This window comes from Sebastes umbrosus, chromosome 5 (genome assembly GCF_015220745.1).
Source record: "Sebastes umbrosus isolate fSebUmb1 chromosome 5, fSebUmb1.pri, whole genome shotgun sequence".
Lineage (NCBI taxonomy): Eukaryota > Metazoa > Chordata > Actinopteri > Perciformes > Sebastidae > Sebastes > Sebastes umbrosus.
This window is the reverse complement of record NC_051273.1, coordinates 16,374,464-16,394,459: the sequence shown is the minus strand read 5'-3', so window position 1 is coordinate 16,394,459 and position 19,996 is coordinate 16,374,464. Positions and strand designations below refer to the sequence as shown.

The window sequence follows — 19,996 nt, the reverse complement described above, 5'->3', positions numbered from 1 at the left end:
TGGTTTGTCCGTTCTGTAGAAGCATGGCGGACTGTGAAGAGGACCCGCTCCCTATGTAGATATGAAGGGCTCATTCTAAGTTGACAAAAACACGATTCTTAGTTTTAGGTGATTATACACTAATGAAAACATAGTTATGAATATTATATTTCATTTCTGCTAATAGATCCCCAAAATGTTACACACTGCTCATTTAAGATTTTGGAAAGCTAGGATGCTCGTGTGACACACTTTTCCTATCTTAGGCTAGGTTAGGAAAATTGACCTAGGAACTGTTCATCTCTGTCTTTTTTTTTTCCTAAATCAGGTTCTTAACCTAATTACCATGGTTACCAAACAGTTAAGATAGAGACAGTGGTTTTCATTACAAATCATTGCGATGGTAATGAGAATGTACTCAAAGCAAATCACATACTTCACTTTGACATAACTACTGAATGCATATGGTCAACTCTTCACGTTACAAGTCTGATTAAGAAGTGCAAATATCACTGATTTGTATCAATGGTCTGTTAACTGGTCTGCTTGTGCTTTGGCCAATAATCTGAGATCTCACTGTGACTGAGAAAGTCCTAAAAGCTTGACAGTAACAGGCTACCAGCTATCCACCACATTAATGACTAAAGCACATCCTGTATTTCCTTTTGCCATATCTGTGTTGTTGGCAAACTGGTCCGACGAAGCCCTTATGCTGACAGAAAAAACAAACACGGAACAGACTTCACAAAGCCACGGGACGATCAACCAATCCACCGACCACTCTTGTGTTTTCTCATAAAAGATCTATACAGACGGACAACTCCAGGCCCGGGTGCTGCGGACCAACGGAGGCCTGTGGTGTGCCTGAAGAATATATCTGATGTTTGCAGTCTTACAGCTGATGTCCAGCTCTAGCAGTCTTTGAATCCCATATCTGCATCTGTGGCAGTTTTTGCAGCACATACGACTCTGCAACAGGCATCTGTGTGGAGACACGTCAAAACATCTGGCCGATCTTCCGAATGACGTTTTCTTCTCCATTGTCCTGCAGTGTGGCGCAACAAACACAATCTGCAGCCTCATGGTGATGGTCAATGTCTTTCCTTTGTATTCTGTTCATTTCAATGATGAGTAAATAAAGGAAGTGTGTTACTGGTCAGCATTGTGTTTATATTCCAGGATATGAAAGTGGATCTTAATCATATCCGTTAACCGTCGTTCCACTCCCATCCCATCCCCCATTGTCAGTAACCGTCATTCATGCCTCTCCTCGATCCAGCTCCTTCAGACTTGTCTTTAACACCGACACTCTGTTCATTCCTCCATTCCTGTCCAGCAGGCCAACTGGTGAACTTGTGCAGCACACACATACACGCTCGCTCACACACACAGACAGACATACACGCACACACATACAGAGTTCATCCCAAATCTTTTACATCGTCACTGTTTTTATATCACCACCTTACTAATCCAGGATACAGGTTAGCAAGATGGAAATTGTGTGTATGTCCATTTGTGTGCATATTGTATGTGTGTGTGTCAAGTCTGGTCCACAGGTACCTGTGGGCATATACAGTATGTGTGTGTGTGTGTGTGTGTGTGTGTGTGTATGTGTGCGTGTGTGTGTGTGTGTGTCAGTTGGTCTCGTAGGAGGAAAGCAGCGCGGCGTCCACAGGCTCCATGCAGGAGGGGCAGGTGAAGGATCTCATCAGCCAGTCGTCTATGCAGTCCATGTGGTAGATGTGCATGCAGGGCAGGAACCGGATGGGGTCTCCGTACACAAAGTCCATCATACAGATGACGCACCTGTGTAGGTGAACACAGATACATTTTGCTAGGGATTGCATGGACAGCACAGAAATGCAGAACATAATGGAAGTTCAATAAAAAGTGCAAAAATGATTTTGCCACTTGACACTACGTAGACTTAAATGACTTACAGTGTTGTATTCAATTTAAAATGGGAAGGACAGTGCAAGTTTCTGCAAATAGATCAAAGTGTTTAAACTCTCCATGGCATTTAATGATAGGGAAGAATAACTCCACTGGTTTTAACCGTTACCATTTACAAACAAAACTTTTAAGGAATTAACCATGTACTGCGCTATAAAAAAGTTATAGATTATATACTACTTACATGCACTGCTTACACAGCAATGCCACAATATCACAATATCATCAACATTTTGAATATGTATAACCATCCATCTCTGTATTACAGCAGTAACCCTAACCCTGCACACCAATAATTACAAAGTTCTTACATGACATCATTTCAATTTCTAGAAGTGTGTGGTGGTTTCACACAAGGCCCCCTTTGGCTCTGTCAGACACAAAGCGGTCGTATTTCACGGATGAGAACGGGTTGTGTGTTTTTATGTGCATGTGCTCCAGACAGTGTGTCCTGCGTAAACAGAGATCACTGCTGTGAAGCAGTCTCTCTCCTAACTGTGTTACTAGGGCTGTGTATTGGCAAGAATCTGGCGATACAATACGTATCATTATACAGGGGTTATGATTCAATGTATTGCATTATATTGCAATAATGTAAGTAAGGCGATTAATTGCGTTTTTTTAAATCTAGTTTTCCTAAATTTAGATTTTTTAATCTTATTTTAAGAAAACTGTCATAGTATCAAGAACACACCACCATGTGCATAAAATTGGAGTAAAAAAAGTAAACTTTTTTTCTGCAGTCAGAACAGTGGAATCTGTATTTGAATTTATCACAGTCCCTGTAACATTCAACATCATAGCACTACTTTGAGAGGGCACATCTCTTTGCAAATGATATAAAGTTTTGACTGAGTTAATCTTTGCAAGTAAACTATTAATTAAAAATTAGTAGTGTTTTTGAGAGTCGATTCAGTATCACAAAAACATAATATCAAGATATTAAATTTTTTCTATATTTTCTTACACCCCTATGGGTTACTGTGTGTCACTCCCACTGCTGAGTCCGACCACACAGCGTTTCTACTCACTCTCTGATCTTCTTCTCAGAGCCATCCCGCCCCGGGTCGTACACGCCCTTCGGGAGGTGCTGGATGAGTCCGATTCGCTGGGCGATCCGAATCTGCTCCTCCTCTGTCAGCTGAGTGGCCAGTCGGGCTTGGCTGGGCGTTGGGTGGTAGACAGGCACATGGATCTGCTCCTGCAGAAAGACAGAGAGAGAAGACCACATAAAAAGGTCAGACTAAATAACTGAGGATTTACAGAGAAAAAAAAACATACGTCATGATTAGTTACCAATTCATGCAGACACCTCACTAGCAAACGTATTTCTGCTGCTCTCACTTTGCAGCTCCAGGACCGTCATAGTCAAGTGTTCACCTCTGAATAATTTCTTGTTTCATAAAATCTCTCCACCTTTAATTCTACCATTATGAGATGTTATTCTCAGAAAAGCGGAAGATGTTGTTCTTGTTATCACTTTCGGTGGAAGTGAGGACACACCGAGCAGTTGAACCACAAGCACATAAAATGTAATCCTCCCCCTAAAGGGTGGATTTCACTTTGGCTCACTACACAATGAAGGTACTCAGTTGACTGCAAGAGTTTCACAATCAAACACACATTCTTTGTTCTAATATGTAATTATCCCTCTGAAAAAGAAGGCCAGCAGGATGTAAACTCTCACAATAACTTTTGTCAATAAGTGATGCAATCAATGATTAATAACAAGCCAGCAATATTTCTGGGCATGCTGTGATTCTGTTCACAGGCAGTAGGTGGAAGTGTTTCACCACGCCGCTGCAGCAGAGAGCTACACGGCTACTTTTACACGACTTGGCTGGAGATAAGAAATGTTTTCTAACTGGTACATAATAAAAATAAATTGTGTAGCTTAATTTCTGGTGTCATACAGATTTATGAAATGGGGATTAATAAAACAATTTCACTTGACTTTGATTTAATCAGAGGACCGGAGTCTACAAAGTGAAATGAAAGATGAGCTCTTGCAAAGCCGTTCTCCTGGCTGGGAGTCAACAACAAAACTGTGAAGTCACTATAGACTGCTCACTGCAGGAAATATCTATTCAAATTGTCTGCACCAAACTTCAAAGCAGCCAAAACCTCTGAACGTGAAGAGTGACAAGTCGATAGTCTTTCATTATGTCTGTCATCAATATTTTACATATTGTTCCACTAAACCACATAAGTGGGAATTTAAAGTGTAATGAAAGTAACATCAAATCAAGATGACAGGCAGGGTTTCAGTATCAGACTGTAATGAGTCTATTGAGTTGAAAAAGTCCTACAGTATTATCACACCCCAAACCTATACTCTATATTACACTGAGTATACAGTATATTGTTAGATATTTTGGTGAAAATTATTTTCTCAAAAAGGATTATTCATTGGCTGAAACTTTACTGCCGATATCAAGTCCAGCTCAAGTATTGGTAATCTTTAGAAACTAACAAGAGTACGCTAGATTATAAAAAAAATGATCCAACCGAAAAACCCAGCCCAGTGTTGCTAAATCTTTTCCAATGAAAGTAGCAATTAACATAAATAATGTTAGTACTCACAGCTGTCAAACTAGCAGATTGTGGAAAACTCCGGTGACGTGCAATGAGAGCACACGCAGAGTGCCGAATGAAATGATTGAACAGGCTTATTACAGTCCTGTGACAGCCACAGATACCAGATTTATTTGTTTTTTTGTCAGAGCATTTGATTCATTGATGTCGGGATGTAAAGAGAATTTCAACAAATAAAATAAAAAATGTTTTTAAAGCTTGGCTTTAAAATTAAGGTTCTTAAACAATTGCACAAAAAAAAAGAGAATTTTAAATAATAGCATCATATTACACAGAAAACTAAAATAATAAAAGATAGAGCTAAACATACATAAAATTGCTGCTTTTCTCTGTCTGATATGATAGGAAACTGATATCTCTGGGTTTTGCACAGTTTGACGGACAAAACAAAACGCAATTTTCAGCTTTAGGAAATTTCGATGGACATTTTAAACTATTTTCCGACATTTAATAGAGAAAAAAGTTATCGAGAAAAGTATCTGTAAATCAATCGATGGTGAAAATAAATGTAAGTTGCAGCCCTAAAAAAAAGTTGTTTCCAAATGGCATATTAATTGTCAAATAATTTTATAAAATTAAAATGGCAGGACCATCACAGCAGAGCGACCATGCTTTCATTTCCTGTAAAAACAGAATGCCAAACATGAAATAAAAAAATAATTAAGCTTTTTTAAGGAATGGCAGTGATAAAACAGATTGATCTATCTGTTCTATCTAGTGCGGTCCTCCTTTATATCCTTGTATTTGATAAAGTGGATTTAACATATACAGTAGAAAACAGTTTACATAAATTCAGAGGAGAAAAGGTATGCATATATTTTGTCTGTCTTGTGCACTTCCTACATCTGTAAGCTTCTTCCTCCTCTCAAACACAACTTTCTATACGATCCTCTCTCTCACTTTGCGGTCTGTGACCGTGCGTTTTCCTTTCCTTCCTCCCTCCATCTCATACATTCTTATACACTTACTACAGTCTTTTTGTGGTTCGAGTACTAGTTCCTCCTCTTCCTCTATGAGCCCACACTTCAGCCCACTGACTCTCTTCTCCTCCTCATTCAGTGTGCCAAACCTTCATGTCGGGCAACAGCCAGGTCATGGATTAGGCTAAATCCACTCTAATGCCATTAAGTGAGCTCCTTCATTAACCACCTGTATATCCACACTCCAGAGACGACCTTTTGACACAAGCACCGTACACTTGAATGAATGCAGCTGGAAATGAGCGGGGCCTTAGCAAGAGAGAAACCTATCTAAACATGTATGATTGTGTTTCTGATCTGCCGGCACAAAATAGCAGGTAAAGTAACTACTGTGCAAAATCTTGGTGTTAGGCCGACCGCTAGATACAAAACTCTAGTCGCTCTCCATTTCCTGCTTTCTTTTTGACTGAATAAATGGTAGTAGGCAGGGTTTATTGAGAGACAAGCTACAAAAGGAAGGGTACCGTGTTCAAATGATGCAACACTTCCAGTTTCTTTTACCAATGACTGGTGATTTTCTTATATAGTGATTTCGGGAATTCAATCAAGGTGTTTCAGGCGGTTCAGGAGCAGAGTTTCTGTGGAGGAGAGTAACTCCCTTTGGCGTGGACTTTGAACTTTGCAGACCTTTTTACATGCACAAAATACTATATAACACTCTAAAGGAAAGGGAAAAAGCACAAAAGCATAAAAGGTCCCCTTTAATCGAAATTTTATCAAAATCGCAAAATGGCCTACTACAATTTTCAATTTGCAAGAGGCACAATATTTGTTAAAGTTGTCAAAATGTGTGTAAAACTGCCATTTTATTAAATATTGTGGTGCTTCAGAGATGTCCTGGCCTACACACCATATTCTAAAGACTTAAGAAAACACTTGAAAACTTTGTTTGGTACAGATCCACGAAAAAAACACAACATAATCATTTTAATATGTTTTTCAAAGAAAATGAGAATAATGATGTAAAAATGATCATTCCCTCTAATATCGCAAATCATATCGCAATTACAATATCAGTCAAAATAATCGCAATTAGATATTATTTTCAAAATCGTTTAACCCTATTTGTAAAGAGGATTTTCTACAACCTAAAATCATGAAAGACCATTTAAAAATATAGAGTAGTCCTCTCAGACAACCAAACCCAATCAAGCTTTTATGGCAGGTGATTCCAAACTTTTGAACGATATTGTAGTCTCATTTCAGTTCTTGAAATCTTTCTTTTTAAGTTAAATGGTTTTCATAGTAAACATGCAGAACAACGATGACGAAGCTAGCTAGCAGTCAGCCTCTCAGAACCGAAACATTTTAAGCCATGAGTCGGCATAACTTTAGTAGTTGAGGCTATCTGCTGCTCCCCTGACAGCCACTCCTTTCTCCCATGATGTCAAAAAGAGACGGCGGCCAGGCAGCAGGAATGAAAGCTACAGACGGGGCCTCAGAGGGGGGCAGCAGCTGTACTCTCTGTGTTAGGGGGATTCACTGTGCAGCGGTCAGCAGTGTCATTGTTGTCATTTGCCTCTCCCTTCCTTCATACATGGCCTGTCAGCTGGGCTGTGATAAATGTTCATTATGTGACCTCAGATTGACCAGAGGGACAAATGCCATACTGTACAGACCCTGGTTTCCTCGGCCAAGCAATGCTGTAGGCTGCTGAGCCGGGCGCAGCAGCAGAAACTGTCACCCTGCCAGGCCCAGACTGATAATGGTGAACGAGGAGGAAGGTGAAGATTGTAGACAACAAGGACTGAGAGCAGATGCACTGAGTGAAAGTGGAAAAAAGATAGATGGAAAGGGAAGGTATTTATCCTAGCTCTTCCATCATACATCACTAATTGACATTCAGAAAAAACAAGAGTGGGAAAATGAAAGATAGAGGCACTCTCAGCCCACAAGTGCAATAACAGGCAACAGTTCAAGTGCGCACACACACACAGCCCAGATTTCCCCCGCTGTCCTATTTGTGTATCGATGTGTACGTGTGTGTGGCCATGTAAAGGACGGGAAAATGGGTTCGAACCACACAAGCCCCTTTCACTTGCAACATCAATCATCTAGGCGTGGTGCTGTTGTTGGCATTCACATATAGAAATATTTGAACGGTTTGCTGTGGTCATTTGACTTTAAGAAAATGCAGATTGTGGTTAGTTGTTATGGTGACAACACACGTCAGTGGGGCCGTAAGGTGTGTCACACATTGTTGCTTTGCCGCTAAGCCGGCAGCTGACAAGATGACATTTTAGATGGGTAACTTTAGCCCACTACTCTGAGGTGATTCGTGTTTTTCCTCCAGTCTTTCCTCTGTGTTGCCTCCAACTAACACAGTGATGTAATCGTGGCGTTGGCTGTAAAAGGGTCTATATGGAAGTAGCCTGCTTCTTTCTTTGCAAACAGCAACGAGATGGGTCTATCTGCAGTCTCGCAGGCTACACGAAACACTTTAACCTATACATTTTAACCCAAACCACAATGCTTTCCTAAACCTAACCAAGTAGTTTTGCGGCCTAAACGTTTTGGTGCCTAACCCTAACCGAACTGCGACCATTTCGAAGGCGCTTTATGTAGTACGGGCAGTACAGTGGACCCGCAGATAGACCTACTTGACGGCAACGGTACACATAAAAATGGCTGCCGCTCTGACCATCCTGCTATATTGATTTTAATGTGCGTTCTACTCCTATTCTATTTCTATGGTCACCACATTAAATGACTGCTCCAGACAGATTTGAAACAGAAAAAAATAACGTGTTAACAGCGGAGGAGTTCTGAATACTCTCAAAGGCTGCCAAATTGGTGGATTTTAAAACTTGTTTTACAGTTAAATGTCTCCCCAACTGGACTAAAAAAGATAGATTTTGGGTGGAATATCACTATAAGCATCATAAGACTGCTTTCAAAAGGGAAATACAGTGAGTTTTCCACCTGTGCTTCAAGAGACAGGGTCACCTTGATGGCTATGTAAATCTGTAATATGCAAATAATAAGCATGATTTTGTATTCTGGGAATATTTCTGCTTTATTCCTACTCAAGCCATGATGTAGCATTTACAAAATTGGTCCTGAGCTGGCAGAATGCTGGATGTGGGAAAGGGGCTGCAGACAGGAAGCATGATGATGACTGGGCAAAATTACTCTTTTTAACACTTGCTGTAGGAACAGCTTAGTGGCAAGATATTACAAATACAAAAAAAATGCATTTCCATCAATTCTGTCTGTCAAATCTTAGAAACCTCAATCATATCCAGTACAGGAAATATATACTTGCCAAACATGGCTCTATCTTTTGTGCAACCTAAGCAGCGTCAATATGCACTTAAAGGGAAGAAACACCAGATGAAGCGTTAGCGGGCTCTGAAATCTTAGCTCTCGTTCTAGTCCTAGTGACTGCAGTGTAACAAAATCTTTGAACAGGACACCTGCACACAATACAGGCGAGCATGCACTCACTTGATCACACAAGCATGCACAGTGATAACAATGGGAGGAGGAAAAGAATGGACATTAGCATCACAGGATGTGTTTGTTGATGTGATAGTGGGACAGGCCGACGACGATAACAGTATGTGTGTGTATCGCATTACTTCATCATCCTGGTAAAGCAGGCTAAGAGTATTAACCCCAATATTTACACATAACACATGACGAAGCTCACACAAAGCCTACACTGTAGCCGCACAAAACCTGCGGATGATGAACATAATGAACATATCTTGGTGGAAAAGGGAAAAGTGCATTTAAGGGAAACAAAGTTGAGTAAATGTTATGGCTGTCAATCGATTAAAATATTTAATCGCGATTAATCGCATGACTGTCCATAGTTAATCACGATTAATTGCAAATGAATCACATTTTGTATCTGTTGAAACTGTACCTTACAGGGAGATTTGTCAAGTATTTAATACTCTTATCAACATAGGAGTGGGAAAATATGCTAGCTTTATGCAAATGTATGTATACATTTATTGTAAGAAATCAATTAATAACACAAAACAATGACAAATATTGTCCAGAAACCCTTACAGGTACTGCATTTAGAATAAAAAATATGCTTTAATCATAACATTGGTAAACTCAAGCTCAACAGGCAACAACAGCTGTCAGTGTGCTGACTTGAATATGACTTCCCCCAAAACTGCATGTGATTATCATAAAGTGGGCATGTCTGTAAAGGGGAGACTCGTGGGTACCCATAGAACCCATTTTCATTCACATATCTTGAGGTCAGAGGTCAAGGGACCCCTTTGAAAAGGGCCATGCCACTTTTACCTCGCCAAAATTAAGAGCAAATTTGGAGCGTTACTTAGCCTCCTTCACGACAAGCTAGTATGATATGATACCAATGGTTGGTACCAATGGATTCCTTAGGTTTAGTTTCATATGATGCCAGTATCTTCACTCTAGCTTTAAAACTGAGCCTGCTACAACCTAAAAATCATAAGTTGCTTTAATGCGTTAAAGAGATTAGTGGCGTTAAAACAAATTTGCGTTAATGCGTTATTATCACATTAACTGTGACAGTCCTTGTAAATAATAAAAAGTAATCATATTTTTATGTATTTTACCAGCAGCCATAAGTTAATCATTCCAGAGCAGCAATGGCCAATCAAAACAAGTATCAATAGAGTCCACATTATGTAGACCCTTTAACAGTTATTTACTTAGTTATGACACTGTAATGTAATGTCCAAAACCACCTTGACCCCTCTGATCATATGAACCAGTGCTGCCAACTGTCATTCAAAGGAAGATGAGAACTAAACTAAAGGGAGAGGGAGTCGTGGAGACAAAAGAGTTATTCGTGGTTCTTGTAGTTTGTGCTCAGGAACAGCAACCCCTATGTGGCTGCGTGTCAGCCAAAGCCCACAGACTATGTCACTGACCTGCAGTACAATGGCTTGTTTGTCAGCACTGCCTCCTCCACTCCCCCCCTTAGTTTCTGTTGCCATATTAGGTCAAGACGGTAGGTAATCCGTCACATCTAGGGCTCTCTGATGGGGTGTATCACTGCCTTACAAGGCTAAAAACCAACAGTATATCTGAGGTAAGTGACTTAGTCATGCCAGCGGTGAAATCAGTGTTACACTCATCTGCCTGACACATTACTGTTATCTGAACACAGTGAGGAAGTCACACTCTTCCCCTGCCTTCACTGATTGTAGGGCTGTCCTCAACCAAAGAAATTCATAGTCGACTAACACTCATACAATTTTTTCAACTAATCGATTAGTCGATTTAATCGACTGTGAAACTGAGTTTCTCCACAAAGAATCACGCAAAAGCACCACTTTAAATCTTGTGTTTACCAGAGATGTGCTCATAAGTTTCTTGACAATAAGTCATTGAGCATGAAAAAGCATTGAAAAATGATTAAAGAAATCTTAGTCGACTAGTAGACTAATCGACTAAGCGCGAACCAATCAGCATCCTGTGAGGAGCATCTGGCAGCTACGTGCGTGGCTTAGGTGTATGTGAGGCGACACAGAGAGGCGACTTTTTGTTCTAAACAACAATGGTGGCTCCTGAAGAGGTTAACGTAGATGCTGCAATAGCCTCAGTTATATCAGAACTATTTCTTCAGTCTTCTCCCAAGTCCGACTGGCTTTTAGGTAGGCTAAAATACGTTTTGCTGTCAGCCCGGTCCACAGCAGTACATTGCTTTGGTTCTGTGTGGTAACTCCTGTCTGCTTCGCCAAACTGGGGGCGTGCTGACCGTCATCTACTGTAGGTAATACACTGACTATGGATAAGTACCTCATACAACCCCACTTCAAACTATACCTTTAATATTTATGTCACTTACACACATGGCTTATCATGTCCTTCACGACCAGAAGACAGATTTAATTGTAGTTGAACTTTTGGATTTGAAAGCTGAAAAGCCTCCTTTTCAGACGGTCTCAGTCGGTTCTTCCCATCTCCTACGCTCCCACGTCTCCACTCCAGGTTTGACAGCTAATTATAAACCACCTCTAAAGCAAACTTTCTCTCCCCATTTCTTCTGACCAAGCTGGCTGAGCTCAAACCAAACTGCTGACTGCAAGCCTTTTCATCTCAACGGCAAGGCAGGTGGTTGACAGACTCTGTGTGTATCCACCACATTGAGTACCCCCCGGTCTACTAAACCATCTGAAAGTAGATTTGGCCCTTTTGGTCTTTGAGCAGAGCAGCAGGCGCTTATTTGACATGTTTTAAATCATTTCTTACCCTCTAGGCCTCATGTTCACACAAAAGTGAGAGAAACAGTGGGACTAAAAGGCCGAACCCGAGTTCAGCTACATGCAAACACAGTGGATTTTTTAAAGTCTGCAAGGTGTTCCAACCAATACGGTTTGGCCATAAAGATACATGTCATAGCAGCATAAAGGCCTTTGTGCCAAACTCAATGTGATCAATTAAAACTCCTGTCGCTGCTCTCATCTATGAGGCTTACAAGGGAGACATTACAAGCCATACCAGGGGGCCAAAACACAAACACACACACACACACACTCTCTCCCTCTCAAATGCAAACACACACGGGTGCTTTATCTCCCACAGCGCAGTCCCACAGCGATGAGTCAGCAGTCGTCTCACCAGCTGCTTTCCAAATCACCACACAACGTGTTTTCAGCAACACACACTCACCAACCGCAGCCATCACAATATTAGGAGCAAAAACAGAACCGCACCTCCTCCGAAACAAACATGAACGCAACTCACACACACACACGCTCATTTTGAAATCATTTTGACAAGACATTAAATGGCCCACTAGCCTAAGTGGTTGGCTCAGAGCTGATCTCATCCACTTTAAGTCTTATAGCTTTCAACATCCACCCATCCTATGTGTATGCAGAGATTATAGATAATAGAAGATAATTTTGCAAGTCAAGAAAGTGGCAGTTTGTTGTAAAACTGTTGAAGTATAAGACTGTGAAAATACATAATTAGAAAGACTACACACCCAAAAGTCGCGTAAGTGACGTCTCTCTCTCTCTGAAGCTACGATGCCTGTGTGTTTTGTATGCTACGATGTACTCTCACACCAGCAACGGGTCTCGCTCGTTCTTTCGCTTCCTGGCTGTGAAAAAAAACAGGAGTCGCTCAAAAAAACACAGCTAGCTAGTGTTGGTGACGTATATTGTGCGAGACGAGAGACACGCGGTTACACACAGAAATAAATTATACTACGACAAACGGCAAATTTCTTGACATGCAAAATTATGTTTTAAATTGACAATCATATGTGTGATTCATGGCGCAATTCAAATGGGATCAAAAAATTCTTTGTGTCTTGCCGTTGACTACCGTTCATATTTTTTCCCAAAATAAGGTCCCATGGGGCCCACCAGAAGGGAAGGGACTTCGCCTCTCTATAAGGGGCAAAGAATAAAAGGTGTGTCCCCTAGTATCTATAGCCACTTACTGTGACAGAAAGTGATATTATAAAAAGTATTTTCCTACCCCTACTGACTCTTACGTATGGCTCAAACCATGTGGATTTTTCAAAAGTTGGACATATCTGGAAACATGGAACAGGAAACAGGAAACATGGTCTGATCGGTGGCAGCGAGACAGACAAACTCAGGTAACAGCAGACGCTTATAACCTTCACCATTCTACGTGCACTGTACATGTGTTGGAATGATATTCACTTCATTGAAATTTTCAGTGTCATTCACGGCTCCCCAATGTCTCCAAGCTCCCAGTTTATCTGTTGTTTCTATCATTTCCAGCTTAAAATACAGAAGACCCCAGAATTCAGCACATGAAATACGAATCTTATTTAATTAATATCATGTTAGTTATTCTGTGACTTTATTGTATTTCCAGTTCTTTCATTCTAATTTTATACTAAAAAACAAAAATAATGTATCCACCCATCTCCCTTTGTTTGTTTTGGGCTGTACAAACAATACCAGGGCTGGTTCTAAATCATTGTCTGTCTTCTGTGTTCATTTTCTGTAGCTTAAGCCCAGCCAGAGCTCATGTTGTCTTTGCTTTGGATTTCACTGTTGGGATTCCTGGCATCATGTTTTTCACCATGACAAGCAAACTTCACCCTCTGGTATGAAGGAACGACCTCCAGCACAGTGAGAACACTGGCCTTTACACACCGGTCCATACTCAACAGCTTTTAAGAAAACACCAAATTCAATTTCAAGTCGAGTATGGTGGAGCCTTTACTCCCCTTTCTGACACACACACACAGCATTTCCACAGTGTGTTAATCTGAACTGCAAGCTCACAAAAAAAATGTGTGCTGTGTTCTCAGGCTGGGTTCAGATGGTGAAGGTGCTGATTACTGTGGTCAGCTGGGAGAAAAGAGCTGGCAGGTCTCAAAGAGCCCTTTATAAGTAGCATTTAACTAGTTAGTTAACCCTCTTGTAAAACTCTGTCAGTATAAGCAAAAAACAGCACACAGATTTTCTTAACACCACCGAAAGCTTAGTCAGAACTCTTCCAAAGAAACTGGGCATGTTTGTGTCGTTGATTACATCATCACGCCTCCATGATACAGAGCTGGTTGCTTTGGCCTAATTACACACTGCTGTATGCCAGACATGACATACTTGTAGCAACCTGGACATGGATGCACACCAAGGACTCCTCCTAGCCCTGTTCAGATATTATCTGTGACTGACTCTGATGAGTATATAGCTGAACCGTGTATGGTCAGTCTGTGAATTTGTGGATAAATTGTAATACAAATAGTCAGTGGTCATGTCTATAATGTTAAATCCAGCGGTACATGTCCACCAGGTGACAGGTCCGGCGAGGACACTAGGGGACGCGCTGCTCCACTCAACTGGCCGTTCAAGTAGTGACGTACCCTATTTTTGAATACACCTGATTGGTCCCTGGTTTTCTGCCTGCCATTTCAATCGGGAAACAACATGGCGACCTGCTCGTAAACTTTCTGTTATTCCGTCTAAACAATCCACCAAAATCTACTTCTGAAAACATTTGAAGCGAGAAATAGCCTATGCCACTGCTGAATGTTCGTTTCATTTTAGAACTAAATCGCCTAGTTTGACAGCTTGGTCCAAGTTTCGTGAGCCGGACACGTCACACTGAACTGGCTCATTTGCATTAAGGAATGTTCCGCGCCTTTTCATTTTGAAAGAGCAACAGCCAATGAGGAAACTCCAACACTCGGCCGACCAATTGTGTAACTTCATCACTCACTCAGTGACAGACTTTTGCATTCCTGCGGTCCAGCCAAAAACATAACATACATTAAAGACTAGTAACTGGAATTGGCCATCACCTGTTTCTACAGAAGCCCAGAACGGACAAACCAAACACTGGCTCTAGAGAGGGCCTTTCGTGTTGTTACGTTTCCTGAAGGCCACCGTAGTTTTCCAACAGGTTTGGAAAAGGAGGGGTGAGCGGAGGGGTATTCAGTTAGTTGTAATCTGCAGCCTCACTGTTAGATTGCACTAAATACACTGGTCCGATAAGACCGATTTAAATATATAAAACAAAAAGGAAAAGATATATCCATTGTCGGTTTTAGGCCTTCTAAAGAAATGTATTGATAATAAAGATAATAAAGAAGCCCCACACTGACCTTGACTATAATGGTGATAGAGTGAGATTGTCAATAAAGAAACAAAATTGAGCCGACTCATAACGGTTAAAAACAGCTGAAGATTTCCTGGACATATAATGTATGGTGAAAGTAAATTAGATCTTTGAAGTGGAAACCAATAATCTGTGTTTATGACATTTTAAAAAATATATATATATATATATCACATCTGTTTATCTTCCTATCTATTTATAAATTGAAAATGAAGCATTTTAAAATCTAGTTTAACCATTATGAACATCCAATTTTGCTTTTCAAATGATAAACGATAACAGACTGAGACAGTAGTATGTTTATGTAGCATATGTGTGTGTTTTCATCTCTGCAGAATTGAGTAGTTTTCTACAATAAAAGCTCTCATGACCTGAGACCTGAGATCGCCTTCAGTTTCCCATGCTGTAAAAAACACTTATCCTAAATCTACAGATAAGGCTTGGCTTAACCTAGTAGCTCTCTGCCCAGGCCTTACATAACGCATACCAGCCGCCTCTCAACATAGATAAACACACAAGAGAAGGGTAACACCATGAATCATATTTACAGCTACAACATGGCCTGGTCTGTTTGCAGATGATCTAATTCAGGAAATAAGGACACCAGACAAACAAGTGCTGCCCTGGAGGGGATCAGGGATAGAAAGAAGCAGCTGTGAAAGTTATGAGAGCCAAAACTCCCCTCTTTAAATGGAGAGCTGGGGTTTGTTTCAAGTCAATTAAAATAAATTACAGTACATACTGTTAACCTCCTTTACCCAACGAACCCAGTACCGGGTTCAGCTGAGCTGTGTGTTAAAACACTGCCTTTAAACACTTCATAAAATGCTGTGGTGGTCTTTTTTCCGAATTGTTTCTAAATGACGAGGCCTTAACGCTACTAAAACAACACTCCCAGTGTAACTTGTCCAAACAATGTTTGTTTGGCAATGATTTCAATATTTTAGTTACAAAATCAACGCACGAGAAATTGTATTTTTTACTTTATAATATTTTTGTTTTTATATTGAATGTACATACTTGACTTTGGATTCTTATTCTTATTTACATTGTTATTGATCTTATTTGTTATTATCTAAGTTTTACTTGATCATATTTCATTATTATAATAAAACTATTCCATTTGGAGTCAAAAGTATACAATTTAGTTGTTTCTTTTAATTGATTTTATACTGTGCACAATGGTAGAATCTGATGATGCACAGGGTAAATGTCATGGCCAAAGGCTCTATTGTGTGCACATAGCCTCCTGTAGTGGATATAAGTAGTATTTTATAGCCAGATTCCCTTTCAAGAGGTAGAAAACCCATTTGGCACACTTTAGGCATCCAAGTGGCCAAATGGAGAGTCCAACTGGTCCTATCCTTACTAAAAACCTTCGTAGAATCTATGTGCTTTGTGTTATTTACATCTGCTTTGGCACAGTTGCAGTCAAGGAGTTGCTGAATTAATTCAATGGCATCGTTGCTATAATGGTGTTATCCACTGTCTAATCTGGAAAACATATTGGGTGAGGATAAAAATGTAAATTCTTCCTTTCGTTCATCACAATTTACCCAGGCATACTAACACTGGGGATTAATTCTCTGCAGTCTTACCTATCCATAGAGACCAAGATGCATGCATATAGACCTTTATTTTGGGTATGTCTGGCGAACCACACCTTCCAGCACCCCTAGGGCTTAAGAGGTTCAAGAGATGTCTGGCATTGCACCTGGTCATGTACAAAACTTAATATCTTTTGGCAGGACTTCTCTGACATTATGACAAGACTTACAAGATTTACCTTCCCATTGGATCCGCAAATTTGCTTATTAGGGAATTTCACAGTCATTAGTAAACCTTTAAGAAACTTTCAAAAAAAAGTTTTTAGAAATAGCTCTATGCATCGCCAGGAAGTGTATAGCAATTACATGAAAGTCTGATTCCCATCTCCTCATATCTAGATGGCTTTTAGAAATGAACAGCTGCATTCCACTTGAAAAGATCACATATACCCTCAGAAATGAATACAACACCTTTCTGAAGATTTGGCAACCCTATTTAACCTACATGGACTCCTTACCAACACCTATATCGGATTTGATATAACAAAATTATCAGACTTGATACATCATTAGTCATCTGAATATGTCAGAACACTGCATCTCGTTATTTATGATTTCTTTATTTTTGTATTTAATTTGTTTTTTTCTATATCTTTTTTTAATTCAATTGATAGTTAACTAGCCTACTCCTTTTGAGTATAGTTCTTTTTTTCAGTTTGTATGTGGGTGGGATAGGGAGGGAATTTGGAGCCATGTTTGTGTGAGTTTGTATGTTTTGTATATTTGGTTAACTAAAAAATTTGAAAATAAAATATTCAAAAAAAAAAAAAAAAGAGATGTCTGTGGTTCATCTACAGTTAATATTAGCCTAAACTATTGGACTCCTGCAGGCCAGGAGAATGATAGCTTTGTCTTGGAGAAAAATGGATTTACCTTCGATACATGTATGGGTGAGGGAGATGGCATCTTGTGTTGTACTGGAGAGACTTACATACATAACCAGAGGAAAAGCAGCAGAATTTGAAAATGTTTGGAAACCTTTGTTGGAGTTTCTTGGACGTCAAGGGGCACAGTCAAATTGAAACTCTTGTGTGTTGCTGAGTTCTGTTGTTGAAATTGTTGTGTGTTGGATGTTTTGTTTTTGTTCTTCTTCTTTGAGGTATTTATTTATTTTGTCTTATCTGTTTTCTTTGTTAGATATGTGAAATACATGAAATGGCACGTCTCTCTTTCTTTGAAATTCTGACTAAACATTTCATTGTATAATTTAATTATTAATATTGTTAGTCTGTCTGATTGTGTATATATGTATATATGTAAAATTCAATAAAAATATTGTTTAAAAAAATACAAACAAATATGAGTCTAAACTACATGGTTCAATGTTTTAGAATGGCTACTATAGCAAGTGATACTATCATATCAGCAAAAGGATGAATCATAATATGACTTGAGGGAAATGGTTAGACAGAGACAGGACCTTCGGATATAACAAAGCGGATTAGTATCAAAGCCATGAAGGGAGGGGGTCAGTGGGCATGGCCAAGGGTGATGTTAGATCAGCTGATCCAGCCTCACATATTGTTGAACACCTACAGAGAGAGAGGCTAGACTGGGGCCAGACATCACATGACATCATCTTTAACCCTCCTGTTGTCTTCCCGTCGACCATGCAACTTTTATCTTCCCGGGTCAAAATTGACCCAATCTGGTTTGACTGTCTATAAATCATACACTATAAATTATCACCCAATTCTGTGTTACACTTTTTTGGCCGACTTCATTCCAACTCATTACCATTGGGGGGAATTTAAGGTTAATAAACTAAATTTTTGTAAAATTCTACTTAATTTTTTATTTAAAAAAAAAGAAGCAGAAATTATGAATTATTTTGACTATCAGAGGAACATAATGTTGATGGATTATCACAGATGGGTAGATGTAAAGTTTAGTTAGAATATTATTTTGAAACCATTTTTCTTAATGACACCTGTGGTCCTCAATTTTACCACAGATGCTATAAATTAGAATAAAACACCCAGAATTCAACGAAGGTAGTGGTCATTCATTGTTTTTGCAAAGACCATATAGTAGGGAATGAGCATGATATGGGATCTTTAAGACAAAAACACAGTGGTCATGTTTTGGTCCCAGACAGTTGGGTGAAAGGTTACCTGATAGGGGGGCGGTGGCTCCTGGTCTGGGTCGGCACCGTCTCCGTAGCTGGCTCGGTCCGATTGGGATTCATGAAGCAAAGAAATATCATCCGAGGTGGGAGATTTCAGACAGTTTCCCATCTCCTTCCTCTTCTGGTCAAACTCTCTCCTCTCTCTCTCGGTTTACTGAACGTTACACTAACGGGACACTTTGATAACAATGTCAGCAGATGAGAAGAAGAAGGCGTTTCTCCATACACCAGCTGATGAATCTCCTCTCGGACGGGAGGGCTGCTCAGTTCAACAACAAACAAAACATTCCCTCAGCTAGCAGCTAGCAGTTAGCCACACAAAGAGCTAGCATTACACAAAGAGCTAGCACTCACAGGAGAGACTCGGTTAAAGCTCAAATTCACGACTGAAACAAACCCACACAATGTTGTATCCGCGGTAGATAGCGAAACGAAGAAAATATTAATATCATTAATTTAATTTGACAAAGCCTCTCAGTGGTTTTCCTGTCTGAAACCTCCCTGGTTGTCAGGGACTTTCCAGTTTGCAGCTGCTGCTGAGCAACGACTAGTGATGTGTCGGTCACGAACGAGCCGGTTCTTGGAGCCGGCTCCCGTCTGACGGTACGTGTCCACAGGCTCTGTGCTTTTCACGCATCCTCTTTCATTGTCTATGTAAGCAGCCGTGCAATGCATTATGGTAGCGTGGCGTCGCGATTCGAGAAACGGAGCGTCACAAAGCCTGCTCCTCATTTGCATAAAGTTGAGGGCTAGTCCACTTTATGCAAATCAGGGGCGTCCGACGCGACTCGCCGCCTCTCGAAACTCCCGAGAATCTTTTAAAATAAAAGTTGTCGATCAAAAATAACAGATTTAGCAACTGCATGGCTTATTTCTCGCCTCAAATGTTTTCAGAAACACATTTCGGTGAACTATTTTCGTGAAATAAGAGAAGAAAGTTTCCAAACGAGCATCCATACTGTTTCCGGTTTGAAAGCTGGGAGCAGCAGCCCACGGCGGGAAAGCATTTGTCCAATCAGGTGGGGACAGCCTTGTGTCTAGGACAGCCCACCAAGTGTCCGATGTTGGGAAGCGTCGCGTCCCCTCGCGTTAAAAAATGCCCCTGTGGACACGTACCATGACTGTGACTGAATGTTGTGTTAATGACGTCCGTGGGACCAATCAGGTGATGACAGCCAAGGATC

General features: G+C 40.3%; 1 protein-coding gene across 1 annotated transcript; it reads right to left on the bottom strand.

Annotated features, from left to right (window-relative positions):
- Positions 1-227: 227 nt before the first annotated feature.
- On the bottom strand, positions 228-19,394 carry rnf11b (ring finger protein 11b). Its single transcript, XM_037769135.1, has 3 exons — positions 18,799-19,394; positions 2,967-3,136; positions 228-1,788 (listed from the first exon to the last, which is right to left on the bottom strand). The coding sequence occupies exons 1-3, from the start codon at positions 18,919-18,921 to the stop codon at positions 1,617-1,619; spliced, it is 465 nt and encodes a 154-aa protein (XP_037625063.1). The 5' UTR covers positions 18,922-19,394; the 3' UTR covers positions 228-1,616.
- Positions 19,395-19,996: the final 602 nt, after the last annotated feature.

What these genes read in the sequence shown, in the direction of transcription:
- rnf11b (XM_037769135.1), bottom strand. Translation starts at nt 18,921, where the DNA reads ATGGGAAACTGTCTGAAATCTCCCACCTCGGATGATATTTCTTTGCTT. An exon ending in AGCCACCGCCCCCCTATCAG is followed by an intron (nt 3,137 to 18,798) that starts GTAACCTTTCAC and finishes GTCTTTCTGCAG; the next exon opens with GAGCAGATCCATGTGCCTGT. An exon ending in TCTGAGAAGAAGATCAGAGA is followed by an intron (nt 1,789 to 2,966) that starts GTGAGTAGAAAC and finishes TCACCTACACAG; the next exon opens with GTGCGTCATCTGTATGATGG.